General features: G+C 42.9%; 1 protein-coding gene across 1 annotated transcript in view; it reads right to left on the bottom strand.

Annotated features, from left to right (window-relative positions):
• Positions 1–15,965, bottom strand: part of dpy19l3 (dpy-19 like C-mannosyltransferase 3) — a 99,004-nt gene that overhangs the window by 63,713 nt on the left and 19,326 nt on the right. The window contains exons 9-13 of the mRNA XM_072465530.1: positions 15,832–15,905; positions 12,336–12,494; positions 7,544–7,663; positions 3,137–3,248; positions 1,362–1,418 (exon numbers count right to left, since the gene is read on the bottom strand). Of these exons, the coding sequence (XP_072321631.1) occupies positions 1,362–1,418; positions 3,137–3,248; positions 7,544–7,663; positions 12,336–12,494; positions 15,832–15,905 (522 nt within the window). The remainder of the gene's footprint in view (positions 1–1,361; positions 1,419–3,136; positions 3,249–7,543; positions 7,664–12,335; positions 12,495–15,831; positions 15,906–15,965) is intronic.

Here is a 15,965-nt window from a genome sequence, read left to right as displayed (position 1 = left end):
AAATGTGATTAAAACAAAAAAATAACTTGAAAAAGCTGCACAGCAACATTTAAGGAGAAAATGTGTTTCAGCGTTAGTCAGATACACTTTTCTGATATTGCAGTAATTAACTAACACTAAAACTTGTAAGAGTAATAAATGCTTAGTAAATAAGGCCATATTTGACATGTTTTTCATTCTAAACAAGGCCTAATAAATGCAGGAGAGAGATGACGGCTCAATAGATATTTCCTTGATCATTTTAGTTTAGTTTCTGAGTCATATTCGGCGCACAAGCAAAGAGAATGTTGTTTGCTGCAGAGTTAACATGCCGATTCTACGCATGACTGGGCTTTTCAAGTGATTTTCCAGCACCTCGTATTCAATATTTCCAGTGGTTAGTGGCGTCGTGAATACAAAGAGCTCCGGGACAATCTGCTGATTCAGGACGTTTGATCCTTCACACAATAATGAGCAGGGTTTTCATTTTCAATTAATACACACATAATTCACTCCTCCGCACACTTTTCTAATTGACTGAAGTGAACGTACATACTGGACTTTTATGTACCGTATTTTCCGGAGTATAAGTTGCGCCAGCCAAAAAATGCATAGTAGAGAAGAAAAAACATTAAAAAAACATAAAAATATAAAAAAAAAATATATATATAAGTCGCACTGGAGTATGAAATGCAGTTGCACGTGGGAAAATAACAAATAATATCACATAAGTCGCTCCGGAGTTTGAGTATATAAGTATAAATATAAGTACAAGTCGCACCCCGGCCAAAACTATGAAAAAAGGTGCAACTTATAGTCCGGAATATACGGTATTCCAATAGGCACGGCAAATTTAAAAAAAAAACATCAGTAATATCAGTTGAATTGTGTCAGATTGTATATTATGTTGTTATATACTATAATAATACAATATGTTTTATCTATTTTATTGATGTTTTGAATGTGTCATTTTTATTCGTGCATTTATCTACGTGTTATAAATAAAGAATTAATTATTATTATCATTAAAACATAAGAGAGAATGAGTGTGTGTATGTATAGGTGGATATAGATATATGCATAAATATATATATAAATATATATATATATATATATATATATATATATATATATATATATATATATGCATGGATCTGAGGTACTATACAATACAAAAATACAATAATACAAAAATAAATACAAAAATAATAAAAAATAAAGAATTAAGCGAGTAAATAAATGAAACAACATTCATTAACCAAAAAAACAATGTGCGGTCAAATAAAACAAGTAAAGTTGGCGTTTGGCGTCCCGTTTCGCAGTACAGTAACTTTCAAACAAGACCATGACAACGCCCGTGACGACGAGCGAACATGACATACCTTATGATACAGGCAGCCCATCATCACCAGAGGAACCGCACACGTCACGAGCCTCAACTGCAGAAACACGAAAGAGAAAACAGCTCGGATGAAGTGTCAGGACATAATCGAATCAGCCACAGTCAATCCCGGAGTCGGACCAAGAAAATCACGCCGAAATTATACATTTTAAGATGAGGAGCGAATGAGATAAGGAGGAGATAAGTGGCAGAAGAGAGCAGCAGGAACTATACCGTCTGCAGCCGCCACATCAGGCACACACTGACCCCTGGTGGCCACTCGTGTCTCTGCTGCTTGGACTGTACTGACAAGAGTGAAACAGCTGCATGGTTCGCCCGCGTTCCCCTCCGGCCTGTTACAAACGTGTAGTGTAGGGGTGTCCAAACTTTTTTCACCAAGGGCCGCATTTTGAAACGTATACGGGGCATAGGGCCACAAAACACTTGACAATGTCGAATTTGTTGAATGACAAAGTGAATCATCAAAAATTCTGCATTGGATGTAATTGCGATGAGCCTCCACACCTTTAATTACACCTGGAACTTTTATATTAGGTCGGTATAACATCAATATGCCTGAATTTTCCAATTTCACAGTAAAAAGTACTAGTATTTGTGCTGTGAGAAAAGCATGGGTTTTATGAGCCAGATTCATTACTCAATTTTAAATTAAATTACATTAATCTCGTCCACAAATTAAAGCTAAAAGGCCTAAATCAAACTAGTGTTACAGGCGGATTAGTTGGTTTTAGCAAGTGTTGGTGGATACGGCGTTACCAAGGGACGAACCATCTCTGACACGTTAGAGCCATATGAACCATTTGAGGAGCTCAGGGGCCGGCCTCCTGCTGGTGCCAGAGACAGGATTAAACATGGAGCTCAGGGGCCGGCCTCCTGCTGGTGCCAGAGACAGGATTAAACATGGAGCTCAGGGGCCGGCCTCCTGCTGGTGCCAGAGACAGGATTAAACATGGAGCTCAGGGGCCGGCCTCCTGCTGGTGCCAGAGACAGGAATAAAAATGGAGCTCAGGGGCCGACCTTCTGCTGGTGCCAGAGACAGGAATAAACATGGAGCTCAGGGGCCGACCTTCTGCTGGTGCTCAGAGTCAGGACTAAACATGGAGCTCAGGGGCCGGCCTCCTGCTGGTGCTTAGAGTCAGGACTAAACATGGAGCTCAGGGGCCGGCCTCCTGCTGGTGCTCAGAGTCAGGACTAAACATGGAGCTCAGGGGCCGGCCTCCTGCTGGTGCTCAGAGTCAGGACTAAACATGGAGCTCAGGGGCCGGCCTCCTGCTGGTGCTCAGAGTCAGGACTAAACATGGAGCTCAGGGGCCGGCCTCCTGCTGGTGCCAGAGACAGGAATAAACATGGAGCTCAGGGGCCGACCTTCTGCTGGTGCTCAGAGTCAGGACTAGACATGGAGCTCAGGGGCCGGCCTCCTGCTGGTGCTCAGAGTCAGGACTAAACATGGAGCTCAGGGGCCGGCCTCCTGCTGGTTTTATCTGCCTTCTTCTGTGTTAAAGTACATTTTATAGTAATTATTTATCTTTTTTCTTGATATTAATGCATATTTTCTTGTTCTGTAAAGCCCTTTGTGTATAAATTGTTCTCTTGACATCAAATGATTTAAAAATACAGTGCACACAAACACCTGCATGTGAGCCAACATTCCAACCACTGAGCCACACGCTACAGTTTCCATCAGACAAATGTGCAGTTCATTGTAATCACACCTGACGAACACTCAAACAAACTGACATCATTCATCTCACGTACCAAGAATCTACTGTTGCACCGGAGTGTGTTGAACATGAGCGTCCAGATCTCCGTCCCGCACACGCCGAAGGCCGCCACGGCGCACATGTGACCCGTCCAGAGGTACTTCATCCTGAGCAAGAGTGACACGCATCAGGAGAACAAGCGGCGCACAGAAGAATCAGTAAGTGCTTATTGATGACTTCTGCACCGGCGTAAAGTAACAGCTCTTTTGTTCCTTTTTGACTAATTCATAGCAATCCATTCAAAAAAACAAACAAAAAAGCCACTTGTCAGTTTTTTAAAGGCAATTAAAGTAGCGCCAGAGAAAATGTCTGTCTGCAGAGTTCAGCGCGCCGTGATAATTGTGCGTCAAATGGGTTTGTAAATAAATAAATGCAAGTGTTGTGTTTTTGACAGAAAGAACTTATTTGAGAAAGAACAAAAACAACGTTGTCACAAAAGTGACAAAGAGCAGCAGAGTGTGAAAGTGAAGACGCCGTGGTTGAGCTGGAAGACGCTCCAGGACAAAGCTCCGCCCCTTTTTTTAAACTTTATTTTTACAGTGTAGTTGGTGCGTTGGAGTGTATTCTTATTAAACACAGTGAAATAACTGTAACTGCTGTAGAATTATTGTCATCAGAGCATTTTATCAACAGAAATGTGTGACTTCTCGTTTGTGTTCAATGATAATAAGTAGGTTGAAGCTTATTATGTTTTCTCATATGTTCGTACTTATTACGTATTTAAACTTATATTTTTATGGGCGATGAGCCGTTACAGTCCATCCTCACATGTGACTGATGACTTAGAGTTGAGCCTCTGGGGTTTGGCCAGTACACAGTAGTTATTTCCTGCGTGTGGTTTGTACTTAGCACACGCATCATTAAATTACCTCTTTGATAAGATGGAAAACACATTTAAACTCTCCATTCACTGTGACGCCGACATGTTGTGAAAAAATTTGTTATTTCCTGATGTTTTGATATAATAATAGTACAACTACGTCCAAGTGAATACTGCTGTTAGAAAGTCTTTAACAGACAAATATAGAGATGTTGCCTGTGGACGCTGACGGCCTCTTCAGCCTCTTCAGCCTCTTCAGCTTCTTCAGCCTCTTCAGCTTCTTCGGCCTCTTCGGCCTCTTCGGCTTCTTCAGCTTCTTCAGCCTCTTCAGCCTCTTCAGCTTCTTCAGCCTCTTCAGCCTCTTCAGCTTCTTCAGCCTCTTCAGCCTCTTCAGCTTCTTCAGCCTCTTCAGCCTCGTCAGCCTCTTCAGCCTCGTCAGCCTCTTCAGCTTCTTCAGCCTCTTCAGGCTCTTCAGCTTCTTCAGCTTCTTCAACCTCTTCAGCCTCTTCAACCTCTTCAGCTTCAGCTTCTTCAGCTTCTTCAGTTTCTTCAGCCTCTTCAGCCTCTTCAGCCTCTTCAGCTTCTTCAGCCTCTTCAGCCTCTTCAGCTTCTTCAGCTTCTTCAGCTTCTTCAACCTCTTCAGCCTCTTCAACCTCTTCAGCCTCTTCAGCCTCTTCAGCTTCTTCAGTTTCTTCAGCCTCTTCAGCCTCTTCAACCTCTTCAGCCTCTTCAGCTTCTTCAGCCTCTTCAGCCTCTTCAGCTTCTTCAGCCTCTTCAGCCTCTTCAGCTTATTCAGCCTCTTCAGCCTCTTCAGCCTCTTCAGCTTCTTCAGCCTCTTCAGCTTCTTCAGCCTCTTCGGCCTCTTCGGCCTCTTCGGCTTCTTCGGCTTCTTCAGCCTCTTCAGCCTCTTCAGCTTCTTCAGCCTCTTCAGCTTCTTCAGCCTCTTCAGCTTCTTCGGCCTCTTCGGCCTCTTCGGCTTCTTCAGCCTCTTCAGCCTCTTCAGCTTCTTCAGCCTCTTCAGCCTCTTCAGCTTCTTCAGCCTCTTCAGCCTCTTCAGCCTCTTCAGCCTCTTCAGCCTCTTCAGCCTCTTCAGCTTCTTCAGCCTCTTCAGGCTCTTCAGCTTCTTCAGCTTCTTCAACCTCTTCAGCCTCTTCAACCTCTTCAGCCTCTTCAGCTTCTTCAGTTTCTTCAGCCTCTTCAGCCTCTTCAGCCTTTTCAGCTTCTTCAGCCTCTTCAGCCTCTTCAGCTTCTTCAGCTTCTTCAACCTCTTCAGCCTCTTCAACCTCTTCAGCCTCTTCAGCTTCTTCAGTTTCTTCAGCCTCTTCAGCCTCTTCAACCTCTTCAGCCTCTTCAGCCTCTTCAGCTTCTTCAGCCTCTTCAGCCTCTTCAGCTTCTTCAGCCTCTTCAGCCTCTTCAGCCTCTTCAGCTTCTTCAGCCTCTTCAGCTTCTTCAGCCTCTTCGGCCTCTTCGGCCTCTTCGGCCTCTTCGGCTTCTTCAGCCTCTTCAGCCTCTTCAGCTTCTTCAGCCTCTTCAGCCTCTTCAGCCTCTTCAGCTTCTTCAGCCTCTTCAGCCTCTTCAGCTTCTTCAGCCTCTTCAGCTTCTTCAGCCTCTTCAGCCTCTTCAGCTTCTTCAGCCTCTTCAGCCTCTTCAGCTTCTTCAGCTTCTTCAACCTCTTCAGCCTCTTCAACCTCTTCAGCTTCTTCAGCTTCTTCAGCTTCTTCAGCTTCTTCAGCCTCTTCAGCCTCTTCAGCTTCTTCAGCCTCTTCAGCCTCTTCAACCTCTTCAGCTTCTTCAGCCTCTTCAACCTCTTCAGCCTCTTCAGCTTCTTCAGCCTCTTCAGCCTCTTCAGCTTCTTCAGCCTCTTCAGCCTCTTCAGCCTCTTCAGCCTCTTCAGCTTCTTCAGCCTCTTCAGCTTCTTCAGCCTCTTCAGCTTCTTCAGCCTCTTCAGCCTCTTCAGCCTCTTCAGCTTCTTCAGCCTCTTCAGCCTCTTCAGCTTCTTCAGCCTCTTCAGCTTCTTCAGTTTCTTCAGCCTCTTCAGCCTCTTCAGCTTCTTCAGCCTCTTCAGCCTCTTCAGCTTCTTCAGCTTCTTCAACCTCTTCAGCCTCTTCAACCTCTTCAGCTTCTTCAGCTTCTTCAGCTTCTTCAGCCTCTTCAACCTCTTCAGCCTCTTCAGCTTCTTTAGCCTCTTCAGCTTCTTCAGCTTCTTCAGCCTCTTCAACCTCTTCAGCCTCTTCAACCTCTTCAGCTTCTTCAGCCTCTTCAGCCTCTTCAGCTTCTTTAGCCTCTTTAGCCTCTTCAGCCTCTTCAGCTTCTTCAGTTTCTTCAGCTTCTTCAGCCACTTCAGCCTCTTCAGCTTCTTCAGCTTCTTCAGCTTCTTCAGCTTCTTCAGCCTCTTCAGCTTCTTCAGCTTCTTCAGCCTCGCCCTGACCTTGCCCTGACCTCGCCCTGAACTCGCCCTGACCTCGCCTTGACCTCGCCCTGACCTCGCCCTGACCTCGCCCTGACCTCGCCCTGACCTCGCCTTGACCTCGCCCTGACCTCGCCCTGACCTCGCCCTCCAAACGGACCCGGGTTTAGTTGAAGCTTTTGTTATGCACAGGTGAAACGTGTCAGAAGCGATGGACAAAAATAAAAATAAAATAAATACAAATACAAACAATATACACCGTTCAATGTCATAGAGTTAGGGCACATTTAAATTAACATAAAAGTTTCATTTAGTCTAAAATCTACTTCAAATTAAGTCAGAATGTAATTTTTTAAACATTTTTGAATGTCAATCATAATCTCAATCCAGTCCTTAATTTCTGGCAAAAATAAATAAATATTGATGGCGTTCTTCCCCACTGCCAAATTCCAAAGGTATCTATTTACTGTGGCCATGGCAGGAGGTTTGAAGCCCAAATACATAGTTCTGGAGAACTTTGTTAATCTCAGTCCAGAAATTCTGAGCGGAATACATGTAAATGCAATGTATTTCTGAGCAAAAAAAACACCTACAACTCTAAAAATAAATGATAGATATGTTTAAATTGTAATGCAGTACTGCTCCAGGAAAATAAATGACATCTCCTTGGAGACAAACAGGTGGGAGGACCATCAGAAAAGTTACATAGTGCACCTTTAACTAATACAATAGATCATGATAGTGTCTTGTGGTCAGCTGTAGGAGAGTTTGATGGGTGAAAGGGTAGAGAAAGCAAGAGCAGCTTCTTTATTGAGACTTCTATCATATCTTAACCTTATTATCAGTGGGTTGAATACTAAATTCAAGTGATGTTATTGAGATGATGATATTATTATTATCAGGATGAGTCTAATTAAACTAAATGCTATACTATTATGCTCCTGCCGGGCTCCACCACATATCACAGCGCCCGGTGCAAGGCTCCCGATCACGACTAAAGAAGACCAATTCAGTGATGTAAGAGGCACTTAAGAGTTCTGCTGCTAAAAGAAAAAAATAAATCGGGCTTTTAGGGGACGGAACGCATTCTCCAGCGCCGCTCCGCCGCGCGTTTAGGCCGCAGGTCTCCCCGGGAAGCGGGAAGTGCATAAAACCAGCGATTCTACCAGCCTTACCTCATGGTGCTGAAGGCGAGCGCGCCAAAGAACGCTGTGTGCAAAAGATTGTACGCCACGTCCGGTCGAAACGCCGCCGCCGCCGCTCGCCTCTTCTCGTCTTCTGCTGCTTTCGGCGGGCTGAGGAGGTGACACAGAAGACGTGACACAGGAGACACGTTACAGGAGATACGATACAGGAGACACGATACAGAAGACGCGATACAGAAGACACGATACAGGAGACACGATACAGAAGACGCGATACAGAAGACACGATACAGGAGACACGATACAGAAGACGCGATACAGAAGACGTGATACAGAAGACACGATACAGGAGACACGATACAGAAGACGCGATACAGAAGACACGATACAGGAGACACGATACAGGAGACGTGATACAGAAGACACGTTACAGGAGATACGATACAGGAGACACGATACAGAAGACGCGATACAGAAGACACGATACAGGAGACACGATACAGAAGACGCGATACAGAAGACACGATACAGGAGACACGATACAGAAGACGCGATACAGAAGACGTGATACAGAAGACACGATACAGGAGACACGATACAGAAGACGCGATACAGAAGACACGATACAGGAGACACGATACAGGAGACGTGATACAGAAGACACGTTACAGGAGATACGATACAGGAGACACGATACAGAAGACGCGATACAGAAGACACGATACAGGAGACACGATACAGAAGACGCGATACAGAAGACACGATACAGGAGACACGATACAGAAGACGCGATACAGAAGACGTGATACAGAAGACACGATACAGGAGACACGATACAGAAGACGCGATACAGAAGACACGATACAGGAGACACGATACAGGAGACGTGATACAGAAGACACGTTACAGGAGATACGATACAGGAGACACGATACAGAAGACGCGATACAGAAGACACGATACAGGAGACACGATACAGAAGACGCGATACAGAAGACGTGATACAGAAGACACGATACAGAAGACGCGATACAGAAGACGTGATACAGAAGACACGATACAGGAGACACGATACAGAAGACGCGATACAGAAGACACGATACAGGAGACACGATACAGAAGACGCGATACAGAAGACACGATACAGGAGACACGATACAGGAGACGTGATACAGAAGACACGTTACAGGAGATACGATACAGGAGACACGATACAGAAGACGCGATACAGAAGACACGATACAGGAGACACGATACAGAAGACGCGATACAGAAGACGTGATACAGAAGACACGATACAGGAGACACGATACAGAAGACGCGATACAGAAGACACGATACAGGAGACACGATACAGAAGACGCGATACAGAAGACACGATACAGGAGACACGATACAGAAGACGCGATACAGAAGACGCGATACAGAAGACACGATACAGAAGACACGATACAGAAGACACGATACAGAAGACACGATACAGAAGACACGATACAGGAGACGCGATACAGAAGACACGATACAGAAAGGTTAGGTTAGGGGTTAGGGTTAAGGTTAGGGGTTAGGGTTAAGGTTAAGGTTAGGGGTTAGGGTTAAGGTTAGGGTTAGGTTAGGGGTTAGGGTTAAGGTTAGGGGTTAGGGTTAAGGTTAAGGTTAGGGGTTAGGGTTAAGGTTAGGGTTAGGTTAGGGGTTAGGGTTAAGGTTAGGGTTAGGTTAGGGGTTAGGGTTAAGGTTAGGGGTTAGGGTTAAGGTTAAGGTTAGGGGTTAGGGTTAAGGTTAGGGTTAGGGTTAGGGTTAGGGTTAGGGTTAAGGTTAGGGGTTAGGGTTAAGGTTAAGGTTAGGGGTTAGGTTAGGGGTTAGGGCTTAATATGATATATTTTTTTCATTTATTTCAATAACAAATTACCATGATGACGATCAATAACAATGTTAGTGTTCGCAGAGACAGGAAGTCTAGTTTCTGGGCTCCAGAATCGAGGTGACGGTCTGTGTATAACTCCATGTAGATGTGACACAGAAGACGCGACACAGAAGACACGATACATAAAACATGGCGGCCGAGACAGAAGGACAGGTAGGTGGAATTAATACGGCGCGGCGGTGTTATTCAGATATCTGGCGTTCGGCGTGCAGACTCCCACCACAGCCTGTCCGCCGGAGTCAGCGGTGAACAAACGCTCGGTGAGAGGGCCCCGGGGCGATGATGTCACCGCTGCCGTCTGGCCTCCGCGCTCACAGATAAGACCGACGCCGTCCTCTTATTTGAATACAAATCCGATATATGCCGCTTCTCCCGACGTGACGTGGGGTAAAGTAGATTCAATTAATTCCTGAATTGGCAAATAGCCTTTTTGTTCTGTGAGGTTAGTATTCCGGGCGTCTCCTGCGGCAGAGGGCGAGCGGATATGCTAATGCGCGTGCTTCAGTGCCGGCCCCTCGCCTCGCACCGTAGGCAGCGGCGAGTGGAATATTCTGGTGTTTTTTTTTTTCTGAGCGTGAAGTGAAAGTGTTTTGACCACACGGCACAGCGGCGTGGACGACCCGCTGCGTCCGCTTCCTGATGGTTAACCTAATGTTCTCCGCGTGTTTTCGAGCGGCGATTCGTCCGCCGTCGTGCACAGGGACGTTTCATTTACTCGCATTACACCGTCTACTCCGACCGACTTGCCCCGAAAATGAAAATGCACTCAAGCCTTCATCACGGCGCTGCGGAATCATTAAAAATGAATGATGGCGGAAAAGCAGCCAATCGGACGCTCTCCAGTGAATGATCAAAATATGTCCAAACACTAGAATTAATTGGTGTTGAGGGAAAAGGCTGTTCCCTTTCGCTTTTTAAGTGTGTGAAAGCAAAGACTGGAAGTTAGAGCGAAAAGGATGTCGTTAATGAACATTATTGGGGACTTAGTTTGGTCAGAATAGCTGCTGGAACATAGATTTATATAGATTTATATAGATTTCCTGGAAGCATCATAAGCATATAAGGCTAGTAATAAATGTGTAATCAGTGCTAAGCGAACTCTCCATCTTCATAATTACTGGGATATGCTCAAAATATACACTGTAGTACACCCTGATCCTGTGTGTGTATGTGAGTGTGTGTATGTGAGTGTGTGTGTACGTGTGTGTACGTGTGTGTGTGTACGTGTGTGTGTAGGTGTGTGTGTGTGTGTATGTCAGTGTGTGAGTGTGTGTGTACGTGTGTGTGTGTGTGTGTGTGTGTGTGTGTATGTGAGTGTGTGTGTGTGTGTGTAGGTGTGTGTGTGTGTACGTGTGTGTGTGAGTGTGTGTGTACGTGTGTGTACGTGTGTGTGTGTGTGTGTGTAGGTGTGTAGGTGTGTGTAGGTGTGAAGGTGTGTGTGTGTGTGTGTGTGTGTGTAGGTGTGTGTAGGTGTGAAGGTGTGTGTGTGTGTGTGTGTGTGTAGGTGTGTAGGTGTGTGTAGGTGTGAAGGTGTGTGTGTGTGTGTGTAGGTGTGTGTAGGTGTGAAGGTGTGTGTGTGTGTGTGTGTGTAGGTGTGTGTAGGTGTGAAGGTGTGTGTGTGTGTGTGTGTGTAGGTGTGTAGGTGTGTGTAGGTGTGAAGGTGTGTGTGTGTGTGTGTGTGTGTGTAGGTGTGTGTAGGTGTGTGTAGGTGTGAAGGTGTGTGTGTGTGTGTGTAGGTGTTTGTAGGTGTGAAGGTGTGTGTGTGTGTGTGTGTAGGTGTGAAGGTGTGTGTGTGTGTGTGTGTGTGTGTGTGTGTGTGTGTGTAGGTGTGTGTAGGTGTGTGTGTGTGTGTGTGTGTGTGTGTAGGTGTGTGTAGGTGTGAAGGTGTGTGTGTGTGTGTGTGTGTGTGTGTGTGTGTGTGTGTGTGTGTGTAGGTGTGTGTAGGTGTGAAGGTGTGTGTGTGTGTGTGTGTGTGTGTGTGTGTGTGTGTGTGTGTAGGTGTGTGTAGGTGTGAAGGTGTGTGTGTGTGTGTGTGTCGGTCACTTGACTCACTTGACCTGTCACTCATTGAGCATGTTTGGGATGCTCTGGATCAGCGTATACGGCCACGTGCTCCAGGTTCTGAACACGTGGCCTTTTATCATATCCAGCCTAAGGCACACCTGTGCAATATTCATGCCACATATGCCACGTGATATTTTTATCTTAATAGTGTTTTTTTTCTTTCATGCATGCCTTATTTTATTGGATATATCTTGCTTTTATCATTGTTCATTGTTTGTGAATTCTGTTCGTTGAAAAGGGCAATAAACCTTTTCTGATTCTGGTTCTGACCCCTGAGAGGTGAGGTATATTAATTGCTCAGTAAAACTGATTTTGACAAATTTGTGAACACTATTTGTGAGAAATAGGTCTTTTGTGTAAATAGAAAAAGTTTCATATCTTTGAGTTCAGCTCATGAAAAATGGGAGCAAAAAGAAAAATGTAGCGTTTCTATATTTTTCCCAGTGAAGAAAAGACACAACACTAGGGCTGAAAGCTGAGTGTTGCAAAACAATAAAACAATATTGCAATTAGATTAGATCAAAATCAACCTTCATTTCAAAGTGCACATTTTAACATTTTACCGGAGTATTAACATTTCAGAGAATATTGAAATATGAATACCATGCACTACAGAAAACCACATTCTTTGACATAATAACAAACATTCATAGGAAGGTCTATTTGTTTTTTAATAATCTATATGTTTTTATTTTGTTTTAGAGATTTGCTCATTACAACTGTTCAAACTGAAATAAACATTCGATCATTATTTTGACGTTGATTGATCTTGAGTTAAACTTCGCAGTCGTTTCAGACTTTCCCAAAAGGACTTGAACACCATACTTCCCAGCGTACCTGAGGTTCTGCATGGCGGTCACGGTGAAGGCGCCGGCGAGCAGCAGCAGCGTGACCACGTAAGGGTACAGCAGCAGGGTCCCGGCCAGCCGGTCCAGCGTGTCCAGGGGCAGCACTCCAAACGCCTCCTCGCACAGGTACAGGCCTGCGTCAAAGTCTCTGCAAAACGGACAGAACGGATGTAATATTTAAGATAAGATAAGATAATCCTTTATTGTCCCACATAATGTATTCAAATATGATCTGTGACAATAATGTGAGTCTTGCGTAGCGTTTTTGTCCCTGTGTGCTCGATGTAGGCGTGGCTGCCTCTAACTACGACTGCTGATCACTCATTCACAAACAAAAGCCATAATGTTTAAATAAATAAAGGGTAAATTATGTATGTAGGGTTTTCTTGTGCCTGTGACGAGTTTTTATGATTTATTAATTTTGACTTTATTTGGTGTATTCGTACCTGTTGTACATATAAATGATAGTTTAACACCAATCGAGCAGGTATTTGTGGAGAAGAAGCTAAAAAATCTAAAGAAAATGACAGGAAGTGACATCACAACGCGGACATGACAGTCCAGTCAAAGTTTATGCATACATTACTCAAAGAAACAACTTTTTTGACTCTTTAAACATAAATTCAACAAAATAAAGTTTATATTTGTCAAAATGAAAAAATGATGACATTAGATGAGCTCTGTGTTTGCAGAGTAATTTCCCAGTGTGATGTCATCAATTACAAACAGGAAGCGGAATTATAAATTAAATTTTTTATAACACGACTTCATTACCTTCTCTTTCCTGTATATGTTTAATATACAGTATATATAATAAAATTGTTTGTTCAGATGAATGAATGCTGTATGTATAATTTAAATATTAGGTCATATGTTCTTATTTATATGCCATATATATCCAGAAAGTAGAATCATCTCCTCATCAGCAATTACAAGGGGACTGAATAACCTGTAATTAACCTGTAATTAAACCAGGACTAAACCTGGACTGAACCAGGACTAAAGCTGTAATTAAACCAGGACTAAATCAGGACTAAACCAGGACTAAACCTGTAATTAAACCAGGACTAAATTTGTAATTAAACCAGGACTAAACCAGGACTAAAGCTGTAATTAAACCAGGACTAAACCAGGACTAAACCTGTAATTAAACCAGGACTAAATTTGTAACTAAACAGCACTAAACCAGGACTAAACCAGGTCTAAACAAAGACTATAACAAGACAAAACCAAGTCCCGATCAAGACTAAAATGGGCTCCATTTAGGACCGAATAATGACAAGTGTGAACGCACCTTAATTCTATTGCTGTTGTTAAACGAGTAGGAGCATTTTACAGCTTTTATATTAATTGTATATTTCATAGAAGGGACAACATACACATGCAGTACAATGTTATCACAGAATCAACATACTGTACACAGAGATAAGACCGAAACAGAAGGACGTTTTCATCATGTACGAACAATAAAAAGCACATTTTGACAAGCCTGAAAGAGTTTAGGATTGGAATTTCTGTGGCTGACAGTTGAAGGCAGACGTAATGGAAATGAGAATTGAAATATCATAAAGAAAAATCAACAACAGGCAAAAGAAAAAAAGAAAGAAAGAAAGAAAGAAAAACAGCGTCGCCACAAAAACATGAGCGATATGGAGTAGAAGAGCAGAAGCAGTGCATTTGCCGGCGCTTCGTGAATAATTGAAGGCGCAGTTGTGTGGCGTGTGTTATCTGCCACCCCGGAGCAGCTACCCGGTGGCTGAGGCGCTCTGTTCGCTGGCACTATCTGATCGATGGCAGGTCCGCCGGCATCTATTATTCACACGGGCTCACGCTCCCGGAGCCGCAACACAGTCTGTGCTTGAAGTGCCTATGACGGGTTTTCACCATTCACTCATTTGGACTGTATTTGGTGTGTTTATACCAGGTGAATATATAAATTATAGTTTTGCAGTAATCGAGTAGGTGTTTGTGGAGAAAATGTTGAAAATTCTGAAGAAAATGACAGGAAGTGACGTGTAAAGGGGACACACGCAAATTCAACTTTAAAGTGCGTGTGACATGTTTTAATGATTAATTAATTTTGACTTTATTTGGAGTATTTGTAGCTGCTGAACATAGAAATTATAGTTTTACACCAATCGAGGCGGTATTTGTGGAGAAAAATCTGTAGAAAATGACAGGAAGTGACATCACATGAAGTGACATGACTCATTCCAGTCAAAGTTTATGCAGAAATTGCACAACGAAACACATTTTTGACTCACTAAACATTAATTCAACACAATAAAGTCGCTCTAATTCATTTTTATTTGTAAAATTAGAAAAATGTGAGAAGTGTTTGCCGGGTGATTTCCTGGTGTGATGTCACCAATTACAAACAGGAAGTGGAATTATAAACCTAAAACATTTGCTATTCTGTGATAATATTTTAATAATTTTTAGCAAAATTCAAAATGTATTTATCTTAACTGCATTTTGGTTGAATGAGTTGTCCGACCTGTAGGGGGCGCTTTAAGTGGATAATACAGACACAGATGGTCCAGATGCGTGCGACGGAGCCAGAGGAACAGACAGGAACGTGATAAATGTTCGGCTAATATGAGTCACGTAAAGAGAATAGAAATACTTGCTTTTTCGGGCTGCAAAAGTATTGATATCGCAATATTGGCCGACGCAATAATTAATGTATCTACCTAAAATTTAAATGTGTGCGTTTAAATTTTAAAAAGCAGAATGCATTTCTTTTCCCATAAACTACTAAATAACCTTGATTTAATCTTGATTCTCTCAATGCAACACTTTTATTTGGACAGAATTTGATTAATGACAAAAAATAATCTTGATATATTTCTAGTAGTATCCCAATTAGTAATATATTATTAGACAAAAGTGATTTTTTAAATTTTGAAACAGCTCTTGATATATGTAAAACGATATGCATGATTTAGAAATTTTGCATATCACTTAAACAACATTCACAACTATATATACATTTCTATTTATTGCATTATGATTGAATGAATTAAAATGATTCATTATTGTACCAAAACGTATAAAATATCCCAAAAATATCGCAATCGTTTCCAATATCGTGCAACCCTAATTCACATTTAACCATTTATCCTGTTCATTTATTTTTCATAGTAGAGGAATTGTATCTATCTAGTGTGAATTGAAGTGAATCAAGGACGTTAATTTCACTATTGCCTGACATGAAAACACATTCAATAAATAAACAACAGCGCTAAAACACAACCCTGTTTGGAGCTTTATTTTGGCGGTAAAAGCTGCGTGATAATTTAACGAGACGCACTGAAATACAGCCGTAAATGACAGTAATAAGACGCCCGGATGAATGAACGGCTTGTAAATTATCGCTAGCACTTCTGCTGTGTTGCTTTTCATCATTTACAGTCTCTGCGGCGAAAGGAAACGAGGATGCACAGGAATCACCGCGTTGCGCTACGCCGTGTTATCGATCATACCTGGTCACTCCGAGGCCAATTTTTGACTTGATAAATTTGAAGATGTGCTCGTCCGACTTGAGCTGCAGTGCCCTCTGTAACGCACAAATATATGTATGTTTTATATTATGTGGCAAAAGAAAAAAGGGACAAAA

This window comes from Eucyclogobius newberryi, unplaced genomic scaffold, assembly GCF_026437365.1.
Source record: "Eucyclogobius newberryi isolate DKJ021-1_F unplaced genomic scaffold, fEucNew1.0.hap1 SCAF_5, whole genome shotgun sequence".
NCBI lineage: Eukaryota > Metazoa > Chordata > Actinopteri > Gobiiformes > Gobiidae > Eucyclogobius > Eucyclogobius newberryi.
This window is presented reverse-complemented; position numbering and strand designations above follow the sequence as displayed.